This window comes from Ambystoma mexicanum, chromosome 9, assembly GCF_040938575.1.
Source record: "Ambystoma mexicanum isolate Mex_15411 chromosome 9, UKY_AmexF1_1, whole genome shotgun sequence".
In the NCBI taxonomy this organism is placed as follows: Eukaryota; Metazoa; Chordata; class Amphibia; order Caudata; family Ambystomatidae; genus Ambystoma; species Ambystoma mexicanum.
The window spans coordinates 243,961,267-243,980,194 of record NC_090931.1 but is presented as its reverse complement, the minus strand read 5'-3'; the positions used below and the strand labels follow the sequence as shown (position 1 = coordinate 243,980,194).

At 44.3% G+C, this 18,928-nt stretch overlaps 1 protein-coding gene across 2 annotated transcripts in view; it reads left to right on the top strand.

The window, feature by feature from the left end:
* The window catches only part of ROBO3 (roundabout guidance receptor 3), a 468,117-nt gene that overhangs the window by 412,755 nt on the left and 36,434 nt on the right, over positions 1-18,928 (top strand). Inside the window, exons 26-27 of one of the 2 annotated variants that reach the window (XM_069614541.1) lie at positions 4,648-4,842; positions 6,719-6,873. In XM_069614541.1, coding sequence (XP_069470642.1) covers positions 4,648-4,842; positions 6,719-6,873 — 350 coding nt within the window. The remainder of the gene's footprint in view (positions 1-4,647; positions 4,843-6,718; positions 6,874-18,928) is intronic. The other variant, XM_069614542.1, reaches the window with a different exon arrangement.

Sequence of the window (18,928 nt, the reverse complement as noted above, 5' to 3'; positions counted from 1 at the left end):
GAGCATATTTAAGTTGAACGTACTGTGCCTTTCATTGTCACAGCCCTACGGCATTAGAACATTTAATTGGAGAGTTGTAGGAGAGAAGCTAAAGAGGTATTAGATTTTTATATTATTTTGAGATTTTTTAAATGATTGACGTGGGCACACTTCTTTTATTTATTTTAATAGCGTTAGGTTCTGTCTTTGAAATGAGGAGAAACCCTAAGTGAAAAGAATTCAAGAGTCCCATGTGAACATAGGTTTCGCCTAGACGATCTAATGATAAAATCCTATTTTTATCTCGCACACCATCATAGCTCCTCTGGCTTCTAAACGCTGTGATAATAGCTGTCATCGTTACCCAATTTCATGGAATTCGATATATCATTGTCTCTAAGGCTGAAAGATTAAGGTATCCTTGCTGAGATTTGACCGGTGACTGTAGGGCATAGACAGATCCCTGAAGCAATTGCTGAACACCTGAGATATTTAACCCGCTAAGCGACGGCACTGCGTCATATTGGCGTGCTTTAAACAAGCAACCCTTTTGTACAAAGGGTATAATGAGGCAAAATGCCACGAGGTAGCGGGCCCACCCTGTAGGTAACAGACCACCGCCCAAGTTAAGGGCCCAAGCGCAGCGAGGGTCTCTTAACGAGTGTGGCAGGTGGGTAGTCCCAGCCACTGAGGGGCATGTCGCCATTAGCACCTGTGTAGATGCATATGCAGGTGCTAATTAAGCAATAGGCCCCTCGCTGGGGGGGCATTACCACATCAGGTAATGCCCCAGAGACCATAGTTACAAGCCCGAGAAAAGTGAGGGCCTTAACGAAGGCTCTGGGGCATTATCTGAAGTGGTAATGCCCCCCCCCTGCGAGGGGCTTATTGCTATTAGTACCCCGGCCTGTAAGACCGGGGTACTAAAAGCATTTTTTTGTATCTGTTCTGAAATGCTCTGTTGTTTCGGAACAAAAAATGTAAAATAAATTGCTGCTTGGGACGGGAAAACAAAGTCAATTTTCTCATTTCTTGGCGACCATTGAAAATAAGTGAGAAAAAGTACACAAACAAAATGGCCACCATGGAAAGGGAGAAGGGACTCCATGTAATTCCTTCTCCATTTCCATGGCGGCCATTAACAAAATTGGGAAAAAAGTAAATAATAAAATGATTGCCATGGAAAGGAGAGAAGGGACAATGTGTCCTTCTTCCTTTCAATGGCGGCCTGTCGCAGATTGGGAGCAGACACGCTGGGGGACAGAAGTGTTCCCAGCGTGTCTGCTCCTGCAATGGACAGAAAAGAAGGTAAGTTGGGGTGGGAGGGGGGGGGGAATTCTGTGGATGGGCGAGGGGCAAGGTAAAGACTTACCTGATTCCCCGGGGAGGGAAGATGGTGGCCGCCAGCCCTGAGGACCGTCTGGTAAGGCCCTAGTTGTGAGCCTCCCCTTTGGCTGGGAGGCTGCCACACCCCTCTCGACGGGTACTAATAATAAATGACACTTTGTCTAAAGGATACATCATATCAAGTTGGAGGGCCAACAGTTCACCTGGTTCTGGCCTTCTTTTATAACTTGTCAATGGCCTTGCATCTTTTCAGAAGTCATTGCAAACTTTCCCTTTGCCTCAATGTTTGGATTGACCCTCCCTAGCCTGTGGCTCTAGCTGGCTAGATCCATGTGTACATTTCAGGTGCTTTTTTAGTCTATGCTATGCTTGTCTAGTGGGTGGCCCTCTCTGGATTTTCAAAGTGTGTACACTAGGGGTGTCACGGTATTAGTTTTATGACGGTATGAAACCTTCTTGCCAAATGACGGTATATCATGGTTATCGCGGTATAGCAGTTGGAGTTAACCAATCTTAACAAATATTTTCTAAAAGGTCATAAATTGTCAGATTTATCATCACAAACAAAACCAGGCACCCAGGGCCAGAATTGGGCTTTTCAACATACTTTCCACTGAAATGCCACCCCTTGCTTCCACCAAACACAAACACACGTGTGGAGAGGAGGAGGGGGGGAGCCCTGCTGCGACTGGCAAAGCAAACGGAATAGCTTTTCTTAAGTGGTCATTTTGGCTTTTAGCTCCCCCACTGGCTACTGGTGAAGATGAACATGTTGCCATCTTTATAACCTGCATGCCACAGATCAATGGAGGCTGACGGTAGTATAAGCTTGTGCGCATACACACACACACGCACACTCTCTTTACGTTACAGTCTTTAGTTTACTTGCGGGCCAAAAGGTGTTCATGTAATCACGGACATGTTACCCTTTGGTATGGCAGCAGGGAATACTCATAGAGATGAGTGAATTTCGCAATGTGACTTATTATATGTAAATTCAATGATAGAACCAGGCAAATACCCCATTGTCATATGTTTAGCAAACATTATCCATTATAAATATATAAACCCCAAAGTCGCCAACCCAAAGTAAACCCTTTCCCTTCTTGGCACTGTATTTATTCTTCCTATTGCCAACATATTGATTTTGTGTCAGGCACGTGTGGTTTATGCAATGTCATTAATAACTGCTCCAACTGAAACTACTTGGCAGATGGCACATCCAACAGTGCAAGGCCAAGACTATGCAGCACTTGCTTACTGCAGCCTTTCCAAATCAGATTGAAAAGCACACTTAACGGTATAAACGGTATACCGGTATAAACAATGTGACGGTTATTATTGTTCAATTGAGTAGTTCACGGTATCTTTAACGGTATACCGTTATACCGTTACATCCCTAGTGTACACTATCCTCACTAGCTCTATTGGATTGAGAGTTGACTGGATGCTTGTACAGAACCCTACACCATGTGCAAGATTTTCGCTAAATACTAACCTTTTGACAGGCACAACAACTGAACCAGGCAAGAAGCAATGCTTTAAGTGGGCCGGGACCCCCCTGTCCCACCACAACATTGGCGGGACACATTATCCCGCCGCAGCCGTGAGATGCACCCGCCATTAAGTGAGGCAAGATGACAGAAGTGCCAGCCAGCCACGGCAACACTGTGGCTGGTCTCCAAAAAGTGGGGCTGAGCCGGGGCCCTGCCGGCGTCCCCCGTCCCACCACAAAATTGGTGAGACACATTATCCCACCGCAGCTGGGAGTTGCGACCGCCATTAAGCAAGGCAAGCTGACAGAAGTGCCAGCCAGCCACAGCTATGCTGTGGCTGGCTGGCACTTCTCTCAGTCACTGTAAATTCCTCTGTGACCCCTCGCACAAAGGGCTCACCAGAGGAAGTTACTGTCCCTTTGTCCACCCCTCCCGCCCCAGGTCACTAAGGCATCTTTAACCCTCAGTGAACGTGGGGATTCCTTGACATATTTTGAGGTTTGTAAAAGATGTATTGAAAAGTTACATCATTTAAGCCATCTTTTACAAAGCTTTGCTGACAGACCAAGACGCATCAGACTTTGTCCGTCGTCAAAGCTTTATAAAAGATAGATTGAATTGTGTACTTTTCAAGCCATCTTTTATAAAAATAGAAATGTTTAAAAAAGATGATTTGAAAAGTACGCAAACCATAAGGTATGCGCACAAATATATAAAAGTTATATATTTGTGTGCGTACCTTACTATGGTTTTTGTACTTTTCAAGAGATCTTGAAGTACACAACCCATAGTAAGTCACTCAAACAAATATATAAATGTAAGCTTTTATATATTTATGTGTATACCTTACTATGATTTTTGTACTTTTCTAGCCATCTTTTATAAACATAGAAATAAGTAAAACATTTCTATATTTATTAAAGATGGCTTGCATACTACACAAACCACAGTGAGGTGTGCATACAAATAAATGCTTACATACATTTCTACATTTGTTTTCATACCTTACTATGGTTTGTGTACTTTTTTAGGCCACGCCCACCCCACGAGCCTTGCCCCCCAGATGAGGGCCCCCCTCGATTTCTTACTCCACTTAAAGCCGTTGTTAGAAATGAATGCAGAATCCAAATACTGATCATGTTTGGAACAGAATCCATGTGTGTTTGGCTGTGAAGTGTTGGGTAAATTAATGGAATCCTTGATGACATCAGCTTCACCTCTGTGGCAGTGGTAGAGCTCACATCACCAATTTCCCCTGTATTCAATTGCACACAGCATCTACTATGTCACCAACATCTGACCAAGCACAGAGGTTTACCATAGCAAAAATAATTCAAAATAGGAACATAATATGGCATCAATAATCGAACAATTTGTCACTGTGTTATTACGATGAAGGATGGCGAATAATCCGCAATGCCGCCTTTATTTTTGCAAAATATGTTGATTCATTATAGAAAAGCAATTCTTTATAGAACAATTCAGTTTGTTGAAAAAGAAGATAGTCTTTAAAAAAATGATGAATTGATTTTATTAAGACAAACAATGTGTAACAAAAACACTGATTTGGCAAATAAAAAGTGATTTTCAATTCTTAAGAATCATGGTGAAATAGCAAATTTAGCGAATGATAAACCTGATTCATTCTTCAATTTTCACAAAAGAAAATTCCCGTAGCCTAGCCATCCCATACTGTTTATTCCCATAACAGCAGGGTCGAGGTTTTTTACTCACAGATAAATATAGAAAACCTGCCTAATCACATTCTATTAGTTTATCCTGCTTCCTAAACCCACAAATGAAAGTGGATGTTGTTCTTTTTTAGATCTTCCACCACCTCCTGAGCCTCCTCCAGCCGACGCGCCTGGCTGTTCTTCACAAGCCAATGGAATGCGGTTAGACTGCAGCGCCACATCGCTGGAAAGGGATGCCGGTTCTGGGCTTTCAGCAGAGAGGCGGATGGGGCAAGGGCATAATCACCGGACAGCCCCAGGTCCACATCCCCAGCAGCAGCGAGAAGGTAGAATATCATCTATGGCCAATGGGCGGATCCTAATGCAACAGGATTGTTTTGTGAAAGACTCCCTGTTGACAGTCCCATCGAAACACCAACCAACTCTGTCACCTTCTCTACCCACTTGTGCTTGTAAATGGCATTGCTTCTTCAATCCGATCTTTAGCAGTCGTCCAAAGTCCAAACGGGCCAGCTCCCACTAATCCATGCTTCTGTGTTTTCTGCTCCACTGTAGATTCTGTGCAGTCACATCACTTTGCTATAATTTCATATTGAATAAAGTAGCACAAGGCTGTTATGCTCCTTCTGAGGCCAATTTGGCCTATGGAAAGGTGTCAAATTGATAAGATTGTATAAGAGAAAGCTGTCATCTAGATAAGGTTGCATAAGAGGCCTACAAGCTCCTATAATTGCACATGGATCAGTGATCCTAAAAGGCTGTTGTAGATGTAGGTTTGGACATTGTAAATAAAGATTTTGAGGTTTTCTTTACTCGGATTCCCAGCTAGGTTTCAACAGGTCCCTATGAATTGCCCCTTTATTTTCAATGCTTGCACTTTTCACATAAGAAACATTATTTCTCATGCATGTGGATTTTGTAGGATTCCTACCTTATCTCAGCCTAGGCGCTTTAAGTGGAACATGGCTAACCTGGTCATGTGGGTCTTATTTTTGCAGTCTACATGATGAAGCCCTCTCTAAGTCTCTGATGAAAGTGCTTGTATTTTTATCATGGATATCTGCTAGGACCTTGTGTGCCTTTTTAACTATTAAATAAAAACAATTTCATTTAAAAATGCTAAATTTTGATAATTTTGGTTTCATAACTTTGATGCTTCACTTGTTTTTATTCTAAAATGTGCATAGATTATTGTCCCGTTTCTTGTTATATAAGTGGTGTTTTTTTTCCTTCTAAATCCATTCCTATTGAGATCTACTGCACATCCTCTCTGTGCATGCCAGTGGTTTGCAACCTTTGGCGCACTCGATGTTTTGGACTACAATTCCCAGCCGTCCTATACATCATAGTCAATGTGAGGTATCATGAGAGTCATAGTTCAATACATCTGGACAGCTACATGTTGCAGACTACTTGTTTACGTGAAACCTTGTTTGCTGACTATATCTGACTTTTCAACTATTGATCCACTTCCCCTGGTCTCTTCACCCTGTCCATGCCTACTTAGAGGCTGAAATACCAAATCGTTTTTTAATAGTAAGCATAACACTTTGGGTATTCCACATCTGTTCTGGTCACTAGTAAAAGTGACATTTAATTGAAACATATAACATGTTCAGTTTTGTAAGAATGGTTTCTTTTATGACCTGTACACCGTCATGACAACCACTGTATTCATAAATGTGCCAATACAGCACACATTCTTCCTCAGTTCTGAGACATCTCTGCATTTCCCATCATGCACTCCCAACATGCATGCATCAGTGCACTTGCCATGTCAAAATTGGAGTGAGATATCGAATGTGGAGTAAAATAACCAATATTGGTCCAATACTGCCAGCAAACTATAGTACATTCAGAGTGTACCCACAAAACAAATTAAGAATATTTCTGAATTCTTCGAGGCATGACATCATGTGTCAACGGTCATGTTGGAATCAGAATCCAGGGGCAACCCAGTTCTTCTTGCGCCCTTATGCATGCAAAGACATTGTTTTACAGATGCATCAGAACTGAACTAGGCCCTATTCACTTCACGTAACTCACATAAAAAATATGACTTCACAGAAAGTCACACATGTTTAATCGTGATGTATTCATGTTGATTTAGCTCACTGTAATAACGTGTAACACTATTGGGAAGAGTGCCATGTTCTTCTACAGAGAGAATGTTTTATTCATGAGGTATAACTTTTTTCTTAGATGAGGAAGTCATTCCATACAGTAAGCCCAACTTCCTGTCAAGAGGTCAAATATCAAGCAATTGTTCCACAACAGGAAGTTCGTCTTCAAGGGGGTCAACAGGTTCAAGAGGTCACGGGTCAGGACGGAGCAGGACAACAGGCGACCGCGGTGAGGTAAGCCAAGTACAATTTAAATTCATTGGACCCGCGCTAACATGCTGCATTTAATCACCAAAAGGTCTTTAGTTTAACTCTCATGAAGATGGCTAACTCTTACATGTGCATCTAATGTGTTTATCTAATCCAGATTCATTTTGTATTAATTTGCCTTTCTGTTACTTATAGAATGATCTTCCCGCTCACCCAACACATTCACTCAATGCAGGTCCTGTAGTGGTGTTAAATTGATCAGTACCAGCCTCATAACATTGTTAACAAACCTCACAGTAAGTACTCCAGGAACAGGGGTAGTGAAGAGGTAACACAGCAAAATAAAAAAGAAAGCATAGATGAAAGATGCTAGTCCCTTCTGTAGACCGTTCAGTCATTTGGGACCTGAATGCGTAGAGGATAAGATTCCACTCTGCCATGCTTTATGTTTACAGACAGACAGGCAGGTGTACACGCAGCCAGATTATCTAGGGGTGTGTGCATGAGGGCAGATCACTAGTTTTCTAATAAGGCATGCTTGGTTCTAGATCTGGGTGGCTTTGTGAGGATACCCCCATATGAACATCTGGAAACTGTCAGTAACTTTATTTCGGCGATAAGACATACAGGTTTTGCACGAAACATGTAAAACATTGAAAATATTCAAACATCAATCACTCAGTTTAAATAAATGGAAACCCAAAGATCCAAATGTGATCTATGAAGACAGAACTCGGTTGGTAGCAAGGTAACAGGGGATGGAGGCATCGGCTCTCAATGAATCAGATTCTAGTGGGGGCTCAACCAAGGGGTGTCAGCCATAGACATTTTCCAAATTGGTATGGCATTCGATCCGAAGAGCACTGGCCTCCCAGGGACATTCACAATGCTAGCCACTGGGTTCAATCACAGTAATTCCCGGGGATTGGTATTTTGCCAAACAACTCAGTATACCTCTAGGCGAGCATGAATCCCTAAAGACAATTCAAATAGTGTCAAGGGTATTACTCCCCTGCTGAAAAACCCTGGTACAACTCTGAAATTGGTCTTGTGTAGCAAAGAGATATCCCCTCGTTGCCCGGATCCAATATATACATTTGTTGACCAATGCTTCCATAGATTCACGAGCATTGCATGCCAGTTTGGGGACCCTATGCAAATATGAAGACCCTCCTGTTTAGAGTGATATTTGCCTATCCACTTTTACATTGGGGGTGGTGGGGTGATGTGGGCTTAGTCTATGTTTCTTCCTGCATTCTCACTTATAGGTTTGGACCTGGGCACTCTAGCAGCATCCAAGCTGATATTTTGCCACAGAGTCAAGAGAGATAGCTTTAGACCATCCCCACGATGGTTATGGTCAAGGGAATCCTTTATAAACAGGAGCCATTTAGCCAGAGGTACCATTACAAATGTGGAGCTCATGCTCAAGCTGTTCCTGGTGGGCGACCACTTCACCCCCGTTCCACCCCTAGTGATGTTGAAGGCTGTAGTCATTATACTCTCACTGGGGCTTGTTTCAGAAGATGGCAGTCTGACTTCTGCCATTGAATTTAGAGGGTTTTTCTCATGTTCTTGGGTGTGCTGTAGATCCCCCTTGCTCAGTCCCTTCCCAACAGAATCCACCAGTGACAAAACCAGTTTCTTTTAGATGCAGAGTTCGACAAGAACGGTACTATATTGGCAGCCTGTGGGCACTAGGCCTACCTCGTCGATTTGCATAGACAAAGGTGTCCCCACTTGTCCCCCCACTTGTTCATAGGATGGGAAAGGGATCTACATGTTTGGATGTTCCCTCCAACATCTTCTGGAGTTGGCCGGCCACATTTCCCCCATTTACAGACAAACAAGGATTTTTTTCTAGCAGAATGCCATTGGGATTGGCCTGCGTGCGCCGTGTACTCAGGGGCACCCAGCTTAGGTACCGAGGAGTCCCCCTTTCCCACCTTGAAGCAGATGCTCCCACCTTTTGCCTGCTTCTACTCTACGCCCTCTGCAACTCATCCAGAACAGTACTGCAAGACTTGTCCTTGGACTCAAGCCCAGGGACTGTATCTCTCCAGCACTGATATCTCTGCATTGGCTCCCAGTGGCTGTGAGGATTAAGTTCATGGCCCTCTGCATTGTCCATAAGGCCTTCAGGGGCCTGGGCCTCAATACTTCCAACTCTCTCTTCGTAAATACCTTCCTACTCAAGTTCTTCGCTCCTCCACCTCCAACTCACTCAGGGTCAGTCGCTTCTCCAAGCAACAAGTTGGTGGTAGATCTCTTACTTTGGCTGGACCTCCCTCTGGAACAGCCTCTCTGCCTCTCTGAAACTTGAGGAGAACCATCTCCAGTTCCGGAAGCACCTCAAGACCTTCCTCTTTGCTTCTGCCTTCTCTCTTCCTCTCCTCTGATTTCCTGTCTGAAACTGCACTGGTCACCTGGCCTACCCTCTGACCTCGGGCCCAGGTCCCTGCCCGCCCAGTTGCACACCCGCAGTGCCTCCCGGCAACCCTTGCACTTTGGGTCTGTATCTGTAAACCTACAGCCCCCCTTCCTGCACTTTTGGACACCTGCTGTCTGCACTTACCACTGCACCAGCCTCCCGCTGGCCGCACTTCTTATTGTTTTGATCCCGCGTACAGCACTGCCCCCTCCCGTTTCCCCTTGCACTTTTCCCCTCTCCTCTCGCCTGCACTTGCGCAAACTCAATGTCACTTGGCCTGGGAAGATCGTCGTCTCTGTCCTCCCTCTGTCCCCACCCCTTGCCTCGTCGCGCCTTGAAACATTTGTGTATAGGTGTGTTATGAATACCATATCATATCATAAGGGCCAGGTGGTCAGTAGTACTTTGCAGTTTCAGAGGAAGCCTATTCCTTGATTGAGCAGCTGCGACAGAAAAAGCTTTAGCGCCTAACCCGGCGGATTCTTGGAAGTAATATCCAGATGTCCGAGGAGGAGCGAAATGGCCGTGCCGGCACATAGCGAGATAATTTTGGCTGCAAGCCAACATGGCCTTGCCTGTTAAGGGCACGGTGGACTAGGCACATCGCCTTGAACTCGAATCGCTGGGTCACCGGGAACCAGTGAAGCCTATGCATTCCTGATGTGACATGGTCACCGGAGGAGAGCCCAAGAACAGCCCGTGTCGCAGTGTTTTTCAACACCTGTAGTAGATCCAAAAGATAGGCAGGCTGAGATGAGTAGAGGGGATTGCAGTAATCCAAGTGAGTGCACTTAGATTGTGTGGGTTAAGGCATACGCGTTCTGTGGACACCCAATGCATCCAATGAGGCTCTATTAAACTCTTGTGCTGCCCTTACAGTGTCTTGAACCCCATGCTGAACACAGGAGAACCCACATCGGCACACAGGTAATGGGTGTTTCCGACCTGAACTCGCAACGGCACAGCTGTTCTCTACCTGCCTTCCCCACTATCCCACTAACGCTGCCCTCCACCCCTTATTTTTACACAGCCACACAAAGTGAGGCTGACATTATTAACAGAAGTGTGCTATACAAGACCACTTGCATTACATTTATTTTAAATCCATTAGCAGTGTGCACCTGCCTGTAATCAAATGGAGCAATGGTAGTAGTTGTAGGCCATAGATTTAGATTCTGGAATAGCTTCTGAGGCCTGGTGCCCTCATCGCAGCACTTTCCAATAATGTGCATGCAATATGACTACAATTTTCATGAATCGCTGCCCCCAAATTCAAGACGAATTAAGAAAATGTAGAATAAGACCACTAAACATGCTACACCTTCATTGAAATTATATACGTAAGGGATGGAAGACGATTGGGGGAAAACTGGTCCCATAAGAATACTTGTAAAGCATTGTGTATAATGAAACACCATTGACAACACAACGTTCAAGAATGCTGAGCAATGTCTGATCACACAACCACCATACTGGCATAGCACTGAAGCTGAACAACTGACTGAAGTATCCAATTATATGCTTAACTAGTGTACAGGCCCGTGCACACAGGCAAAAGTGCTGGTTTTCATTGACACAGTAAAACCACTATATATCCTAAGCCTACAGCTCCCTCTAGCGGTGACAGCAGGCAAAGCTATGCACATTGGACCACTGTATATCCTGAGGCAACCGTTCCCTCTAGAATGCTCTGGCATTCTGTGCATTCAAGCAGCCTCTACTGTGCATGATGGCATCAGACAAACATACATCTGGCCTTTTATTATAAGTAGATTAGTATTTTGGATAGATTGGCATAAATCATGTCCAATAGGACTTCAATTAATCCTCAGGTGTTTCTATTTCTCTTTTCTGAGTGCTGCCTAAGTATATGCAGAGAATCCATCTTCCCTCTTGCTGTGCAATATCCTGCCTATCACACTGTTCAGATCTGAGCAGAGAAACTCAAGACTCCCAAGATGGGTCTGAGCCGCTCTACGGTAGCATCATCTTCAGACACTGGCAATTGCCAGACTGTGGCACAGGAGACTCTAGCTGTCCAAGGATTCCCCAAAAATATCTGCATGCCACTCTGGTCCCAGCAGCCACATACTCCTCATTGCAGTTCTCCCTGTCCTAAAAACATCAGGAGCCACCCCAGTGGTGATATATGATATGATAGGTTATTTATGACATGCTTTATACCCATAGGTTTCTAAGCACGGACCCGGGGATTGAACCTGTGTTGCTCTCTTTCATCTTGCTTCCAAGGCGAGCACGTTGCCCCTGAGCTATCCTCCCGGGACGTTGCCCATGAGCTATCCACCAGCTATCCTGGCGGAGACCTAAGTCCCCAATGGCAAACAGAAAAAGGTTGCAATATATTTAGATCTGCTTGACTTTAAATGAATGAGGGTACAGAGCTAAAGAACACCTTATGTGTTGATCATCTCCTAAACAATATGTTGGCCATCCCACGATCCATAAGTGCACCATTTCTTGACCTACATCTTAGTCACCTCTTGGCCCACATGCAAGTCTTCCCCTGGCCCATGCATTGACAGTTTCATCACCCATGTGTTGACAAGTTAACTGCCCATTATTTGACCACATCCTGTACATTATCTGGGTATCTCCTGGCCCTTACTTTGAATATTTTCTAGCACTTTTCTTGCCCATCTCGTGGGCCAAGGTTTGGTAATTTTTAGGGCAATTTGATGGTCTGTTTCTGGACCATTTCTTTCTTCTGAAATGTCTTGATTGCGTGTTATCCATCCAGAACCTGATGGAAATGTCAGCATGATCCCTACCTATAGATTAGCCGCTTTTCATTCCATCTGTTAGCCAATTCCTCACTTATGTGTTATCCATCTCTGTGGCAACATTTTGGCCAACCCTTGATCACATGTTAATCAGCTACTGGCTCATATGCTGGCCAGTGCTTGCTCCCCATGTGTGTCAGTTTCCAATGATGTTTTGGCCCTCACATAGATTAGTTGCAGGCCATCCTATGACCATCAATGTATTGCCCTAGTCTTGGTGGCATCTCTATTTCCTTGCTCAGACATTTCTTTCTACCCATGTGCTGCCTATCCATTCACTCACATTTTCATGTCCTCCTTACTCACACACAAACACACACCTGTTTTTTTGCAGGATCGTAACCTACCAGTTGACCAGATCCTGGCCCATATTTTGGCCATCCATTCACTCACATGTTAGTCTTCTCTTTACATGCACATTTTGTGCTGGTTCTGACTTGTATGTTCAGGAAATTCTGATCCACGAGTTGTCAGAAACCTGACCCAGAAGGTGACCAATTATTGACCCACAGGTTGGCCAAATACATGCTAGCAAACTGGCCAATTCATCTCTGTTACGACTCCCGGCCCACATGTTGTTCTGCATTTGAATCACACTGTGGACATTTCGTAATCCAAGTGTTTAATCCGCCAAGATGTATGTATTGCCTATTGCTTTATTTATTTATTCTGTCTTCCATTTATTAATGTGAGAAGGGGGGCATGCGGTCCATAATCCGCCTTAGAATGCTTTAAGTGAGGTACATTAGAAAGCCAATGGGTGGCATAAACATAAGTGATGGCGGTGGGGCAGCGGTTGACCAGAGCTGGAAGAGGAGATTGCCAGCGTCCAATAGCTTTGTCTATATGTTGTTAAACACATGACTTGATTGTTTTGCATCTGCATATTTTTCATCTCCCGGTTCATCTGATTAGCTCTTCAATGTTATTTCACACCTTCACAGTTGTTTTATCTTCACCATTTCTAATGTTATGCATGTTAGCCATTTAAATGATCTAGGTCCGGGGTATTCAACTTGTCAACCTTCTCCGGGGTTGGCCTACAACTTCAAACAGCCCCAGACAGCATAGTCATTGTACGCAGAGGGATCATGGGGGTTGTGGGCCAAAACCTATGTAGGATGATCTCTTGGCTAACTCTGATCTAGGTGGTCATGTCTACACCTAACTTAGAAAGCGAAGCAAGAGTAGAGTGGAAAGTACTTCGGTGTCAAGCATGTGCCTATAAATGTTCCGATATGGGCATCTTCAAGCACTTTCATTGGTCAGATCTTGAAAACAATGTCCACCCAAAGGAATCTTATCATTAGCTTGGATGAGACCCCAATTCTCGGGAATTCTAATGTTGGGAGGTGACGGGGGAAAAGGAGGAGGACATTTTATCAATGGGTTGGGCAGGGTATCAGAGAACATTCTCAGCTAAGCATGGAGAAGACCTAAGAAGGAGAACTAGGAGAGCCTATGAAAGATGTACGTGTTAGAACTATAGAAGATAGGAGGAGAACGAAAATAATGCAAGAGACCGAGCATTCATGAATTTTCTTTTAGGGTTTTTGAAAATTGTACTTTGGGGTTTCTTGACGTAAAGCAGCGTGCCTATCACCATGACGCAGAAAAGGGTGTTTACAAAAAACATGTATTTTAGTGGGAGCATCTTCAACCTGGGGTGCTGCTCTGCTTGGGCTAGCATGGTGCCTGACATCTAGTTGAGTATGAATGGACTATAGGAGGAAGTATGTGATGGGGCTGAGCACATGCAATTGGACAGTATTGGATGCCACGCTGTACCGCTGGGTTTTGCTTATCTACAGTATCCCTATTTACAGTTTCAGGCACATGGAGATACAGTGATGTGCCTAAAATCACACAATTGGTAAGGTGATGATGCCAGGATGAGAGCCCAAGTCGCCAAGTTCCAAATCAACAATCTGGCAAATTGACCCCACACAGGTGCACGGTACTGGGCAGTGATCCGACACATTTTACTCAAGCCATGAAAACCGAATTCGTGCCATTTTGTTGTCCTCTTTCCCCGAGATGGTTGGTCTTCCTAACGGTTAAGCGGCAATGTATAATAGCCAGTGAGCTATCCAGGCCTTCACTTTTCTGCAATGTTCTGGTTTTCACCTGCTTCCCATGCATCAGAGCTATTTGGTGAGATAATTGGCTGAGGTTTATGTTGTAGCACGTACTGTTACAGGTGAGCCAGGTGTGTGATGGCAAGGAGGAGGGGAGAGAAGACGAAAAGGGGATCGATTTCACATTTCCTATAAAACAGTACTCAACAGAAGTATCCATTTTCAGATGAGAAGGTCACAAATGCAACATTTTAGTAGCATGTTGCTACTTACAATGTAAGGAATGCGCCTCAGGGGTGACGGGTGATCGCTCTCTCCATGAAGGAATATCAGCGGGTGCGTAAAAGAATTCCTGGACTGCACCAGTTGTAAAAGACACTAAGTCACCCGGGGGCGAGTAGCGTGTCTGCCTGTTACTCTCGTGTTATTTATGACTTATTGTATGTGCTTGTAAGTCGTCTAGCCAAGTTTGGAAATATTTCTTCCGCCAGTACAGTGGGACATGATGCTAAGCCAGACAGTTCTTATTACTGCGGGGCAGACAGTCAGGCAAATAACTTGCAGGTGTATATGGAGTCATTATACATGTTATATCATGGGGTCTTATATTTCGCAATGGCTGCCATTAGCATGGTCTCTTGGTACTGTGGGACTGGCCAGAGTATGGGTTGAGTTTGAATGGTAGGAGGAGAGTGAGTAGTGCAAGATTGCTTATTTTGCAAAAAGCAATTAAAGAACCAGTTGATTATGCCCAATGTCTGTTGATGGCTAAGCGAGGCAAATAGGTATAATTAAAGCTCATTGTAAAAACTCAAGTACATTGCCGCCGGTTGGCTAATGAGAAAAAGACCTTACCTTCTGGTGTTGGGTCTACACAGCCCGCGTTCCTCAGGGCAAGACTGTACGACGAGCGCGATCCTCAGGGCAAGACTGTATGATGAGCGCGATCCTCAGGCCAAGACTGTATGACGAGCGGGATCCTCAGGATAAGAGTGTACCATGAGCGCATCCAGTGGGGCGTTGCGGGATATCACTGTATCTGAGGTTCCATTGCCTTCCCACCTCATTCAAATCTGGTGCTCGGGCAGCCCCGAGTGCCATGTGTTCCCCAGTTGAAGGAAGCCTCCAGTTTTATTGGGAGTATAGTAAGCACATTTGATTTGATATGTGTGCTTCCGTGGATGATGTATGAAGTGTAAAGGTGCTACATTAGGCGATGTTAAATTATCCCTGGAAAATCATTAAATAAAACAAAATTACAATAATGTGCTCAAACAAATTGACAACCTACTCTCATTTCAATTATTTCATAAAATCCCCCGCTGAATATGTTTTCCTGCTTTGTTTGAAACTGTAAACTTATTGAAAGTAAATATGCTACGAAAGTGAGCACAAATTGAAAATGAGCCATTTCTCTGTCTCTCAACAGAGCAGATATGAAAGGGTCATGCCAAGTTGTTGTCGACTGATGATAACCAGCCCTTTGGCAGGGGTTAGCTGTGACCAGTGGGCGAAGTGTACAAAAAGATGTAGTGACATGATAGTAGCTGACATGACATGATAGGTTATTTATAACACGCTTAATACCCAGAGGTTTCTAAGCGCGGACCCGGGGATCGAACCTGTGTTGTTTCGTCTCGGCTTGCTTCCAAGGCGAGCACGTTGCCGCAGAGCAATCATCTCGAGACTATGTTCCCTGCTGGCCTGCACCCGTGCTCCAGAAGCCCCCTCCCCACGCCCCCTCCCAGGCGCAATCCAAACCCCCAAACACACCTGCTGTTTAAGGGAATGTTCAGAGCAGTGCCCTGAAGTGCAAGTTTCAACTTCTTTTTACACTTTTATTTTAAATCTAAACTAATCGATTCCGGAACTGTCCCTTTTTAAAACAAAAAAGTATAGGAACAGTAAAACAAATGATTTTTTAAAAGACGAGGAGCACTGCTCCCAACTGCTCCCGCCTACTTCGACCACTGGCTGTGACTAAAAACCCATCACAGTTTCCATTGAATAACCGAATTTTGGGTGGTTTGAAGTCAAGTTTCAGACTTTTCTGAGAGGTTCATCTAGAAACGTTCGACATCACACGCGGGAATAAAATGAGGGCCCTGCAAGTGTGGTCAGATGGCTGCCATCCCTCCCACTCCCGCACGCTCTATATCATGCTCAAATACGCTACTGGGGCCTGGAAGTCCTCCACTAGCAGCAAGGCGTGATACACTATGCAATGGAAATTGAAAAACAAAGGTTGCACTATTCGTGGGTTGCTGTGGGCAGAAGACATAGAGAGATCTGTGCTGTGAATGGCGGCATATGGTTTTATTTGCACCCATGTAAGTGGTCCAAAAATATACATATCACTGATATTTTGACTCAGTGACTCATCTTCTTGGGTCAATTTTGGGGACGTTATCCTGGCCTTATCCTCCATTGGCTAGTCCAGAAATCATGGTGGCACAGTGCACTGCTGGCTCTAATCTATGACTGATCATGCTTGACACTATGAATTATGTGCTGTAACTCCGAGTGACTTCTGAAAAACGTCCTCATTGGCCTAATCTCCATCTGCACCTTCAAATATAAACCCTATGCGTTAAACACGCAATAAACCCCACTCCTCCGCTTACCCTTCACTCGGATGTGTGTCACTAGATGTCTTTCATCCAACGCTCTACAGCTCTACGAGGCCTGATGCCTATTGTAGGGACACGTTTGTTTCCCATCATCCACCAATAGATAACATCTGAATACCTTCTCATAAAACAACATCCTGTAGTCAACCTCTAAGCTTTGCTTTCCCTTTGATAGTGAAATGTGATTGGACTTGTATCATCACAATCACAGCCATATCGGCTGACTACCACATGCACAATATGTGCAAGGACCTCCTCATCCTGCATTCTATCCACGCAAGACCCTGGTAGAAGGATGAGTGCTCTTCACGCATGATTGCTACTATTAGAGACTCCTGATCCCAGCTCTCACTTCTCTTTCCAAACTCTGGATGAACTCCAGAGTGTTAATGGCTGCAGCCTGTCCAAGCTCTCATAGCTTGTCGTTCACTCTCCCTTATATCACTAGACTGGCTGGCTGTCAATGTATGGTCTGGTGCTTAGGTCCATTCAAGGACTTACCATCTTGTGTTCTGCACAAACCATCTTCAGAGCACACACTCTGTCCATAAATGCTCCATCATCTCACTGTCCCATCTGCATCTTCTCCTAATATCGATCGCTGCAATGATCCCTGAAAGATGTAAAATTGCTGATCACCTTCAAATTGATTCTTCAAAGGAAGCTTTCTCGGATTGAAGTGGATCATACTCCTCGAAACCTCAAATGCTCAGGCACTTGGCCAGAAGCCATTGTCCGTTTCATATTGGACAAGCACACAGGCACATTGCATAATGTCCCAGGATATCAAGTACATGGTCTGATATATTACTGTGCAACTCTAATGCATCCTGTGCAGTACATTAAACACACACTCAGAAATGACCTCATTCTCTAGTATTCTGCCACTCTCAACCTCCTATAGATACTCTCTCTTACCAAGTGCAGCTGATATCGAATCTATGTGATCACTGCAAGAAAATAAAATCGATCCCAAAACACCAATTTCTTTTGTTACCCCTTCTTACCTCATATATTTGCTGTGAGAGACCCCTAGGACCCACCTCCAATGCCCCTCCACCTCTTTTTTTTTATTAACTTAACCCACCCCCTACATATAAGTAGGGTAAAATGAGGTTTTCAAAATTCAGTATTTTGGGATTCGAAATTATTTCATTCTCTATTTTGGAATGATCCCATTTATATCCAATTTAATCATCAGATGTTGAGGTATACATCATTTCTATTTGAAATGCTAAAAATACATCCGAATAAAAGCCAATATGAAGTACATAAATGCATTTTTTAATTTGCAAGAAACTTCCTGAATCTTATAGCTCACTTTTCCTTCATTCCAAGCTTCTTCCAGCTTATGCCTTGGTTATGCCGGCATGCGTGCCCTCATTTCCATAAACTTTACGACGCATAGTATTTCCATCACTATATCAGAACAAGGCATAGACAGACTTGGAATGGGAGCAAGAGTAGCCAAGACAGAAAAATAACACACAAATGTTGTTTGGTTATGTCAGAAACTGCATAGTAACTATGGTTCAGTGATGGCTCACCAGTAAGGGGTGCTTGACACCAGCCCTCCTTTTTTCGTGACTTTTTGGGTCCCAAAAAGTGAGGTGATGAAAAGAAAAGTTTTTTTTTTTACTTTTGTATTATGTAGCGCCTGCCTTTCCCTCGCTCCAAAATTCAAATACTCGCTTTGCATTTGTGAAGAATCCAACAATATGCAACCACAGAGACCAGCACCCCGATGCCCTGAATGGCCTTGTGTATTGGCATTCAGAGCTAACTCATGCATAGCCCTGTAAAGGCCACAAGAGGGACTGCCATGATGCCATGATGATCTTCATTTCTCCCCAATGGGCGCTCTGAAAAGGCAGCCTATTCTGGACAATGGCAGTCTCTTCACTCCTCCCTTTCTGTGTCTGCCCTGGCTGATCCCCCACCCCGGCCTGATTCTTGAGCAGGGAATATAGAGGGGTGGAAGGAGTCTTCCGACCCATGAGCTTCTGCTTTGAGCACCCGGAGCAAGCCCTGGAGGAAACGAGATGTTGTCAATATTTTACACGGCCTGCGGTAGCGGCCCTATAGTTTTGGATAAGTTGCTCAACTCATAGAAAGAACACTTTTTGGGCAGCTTATAAC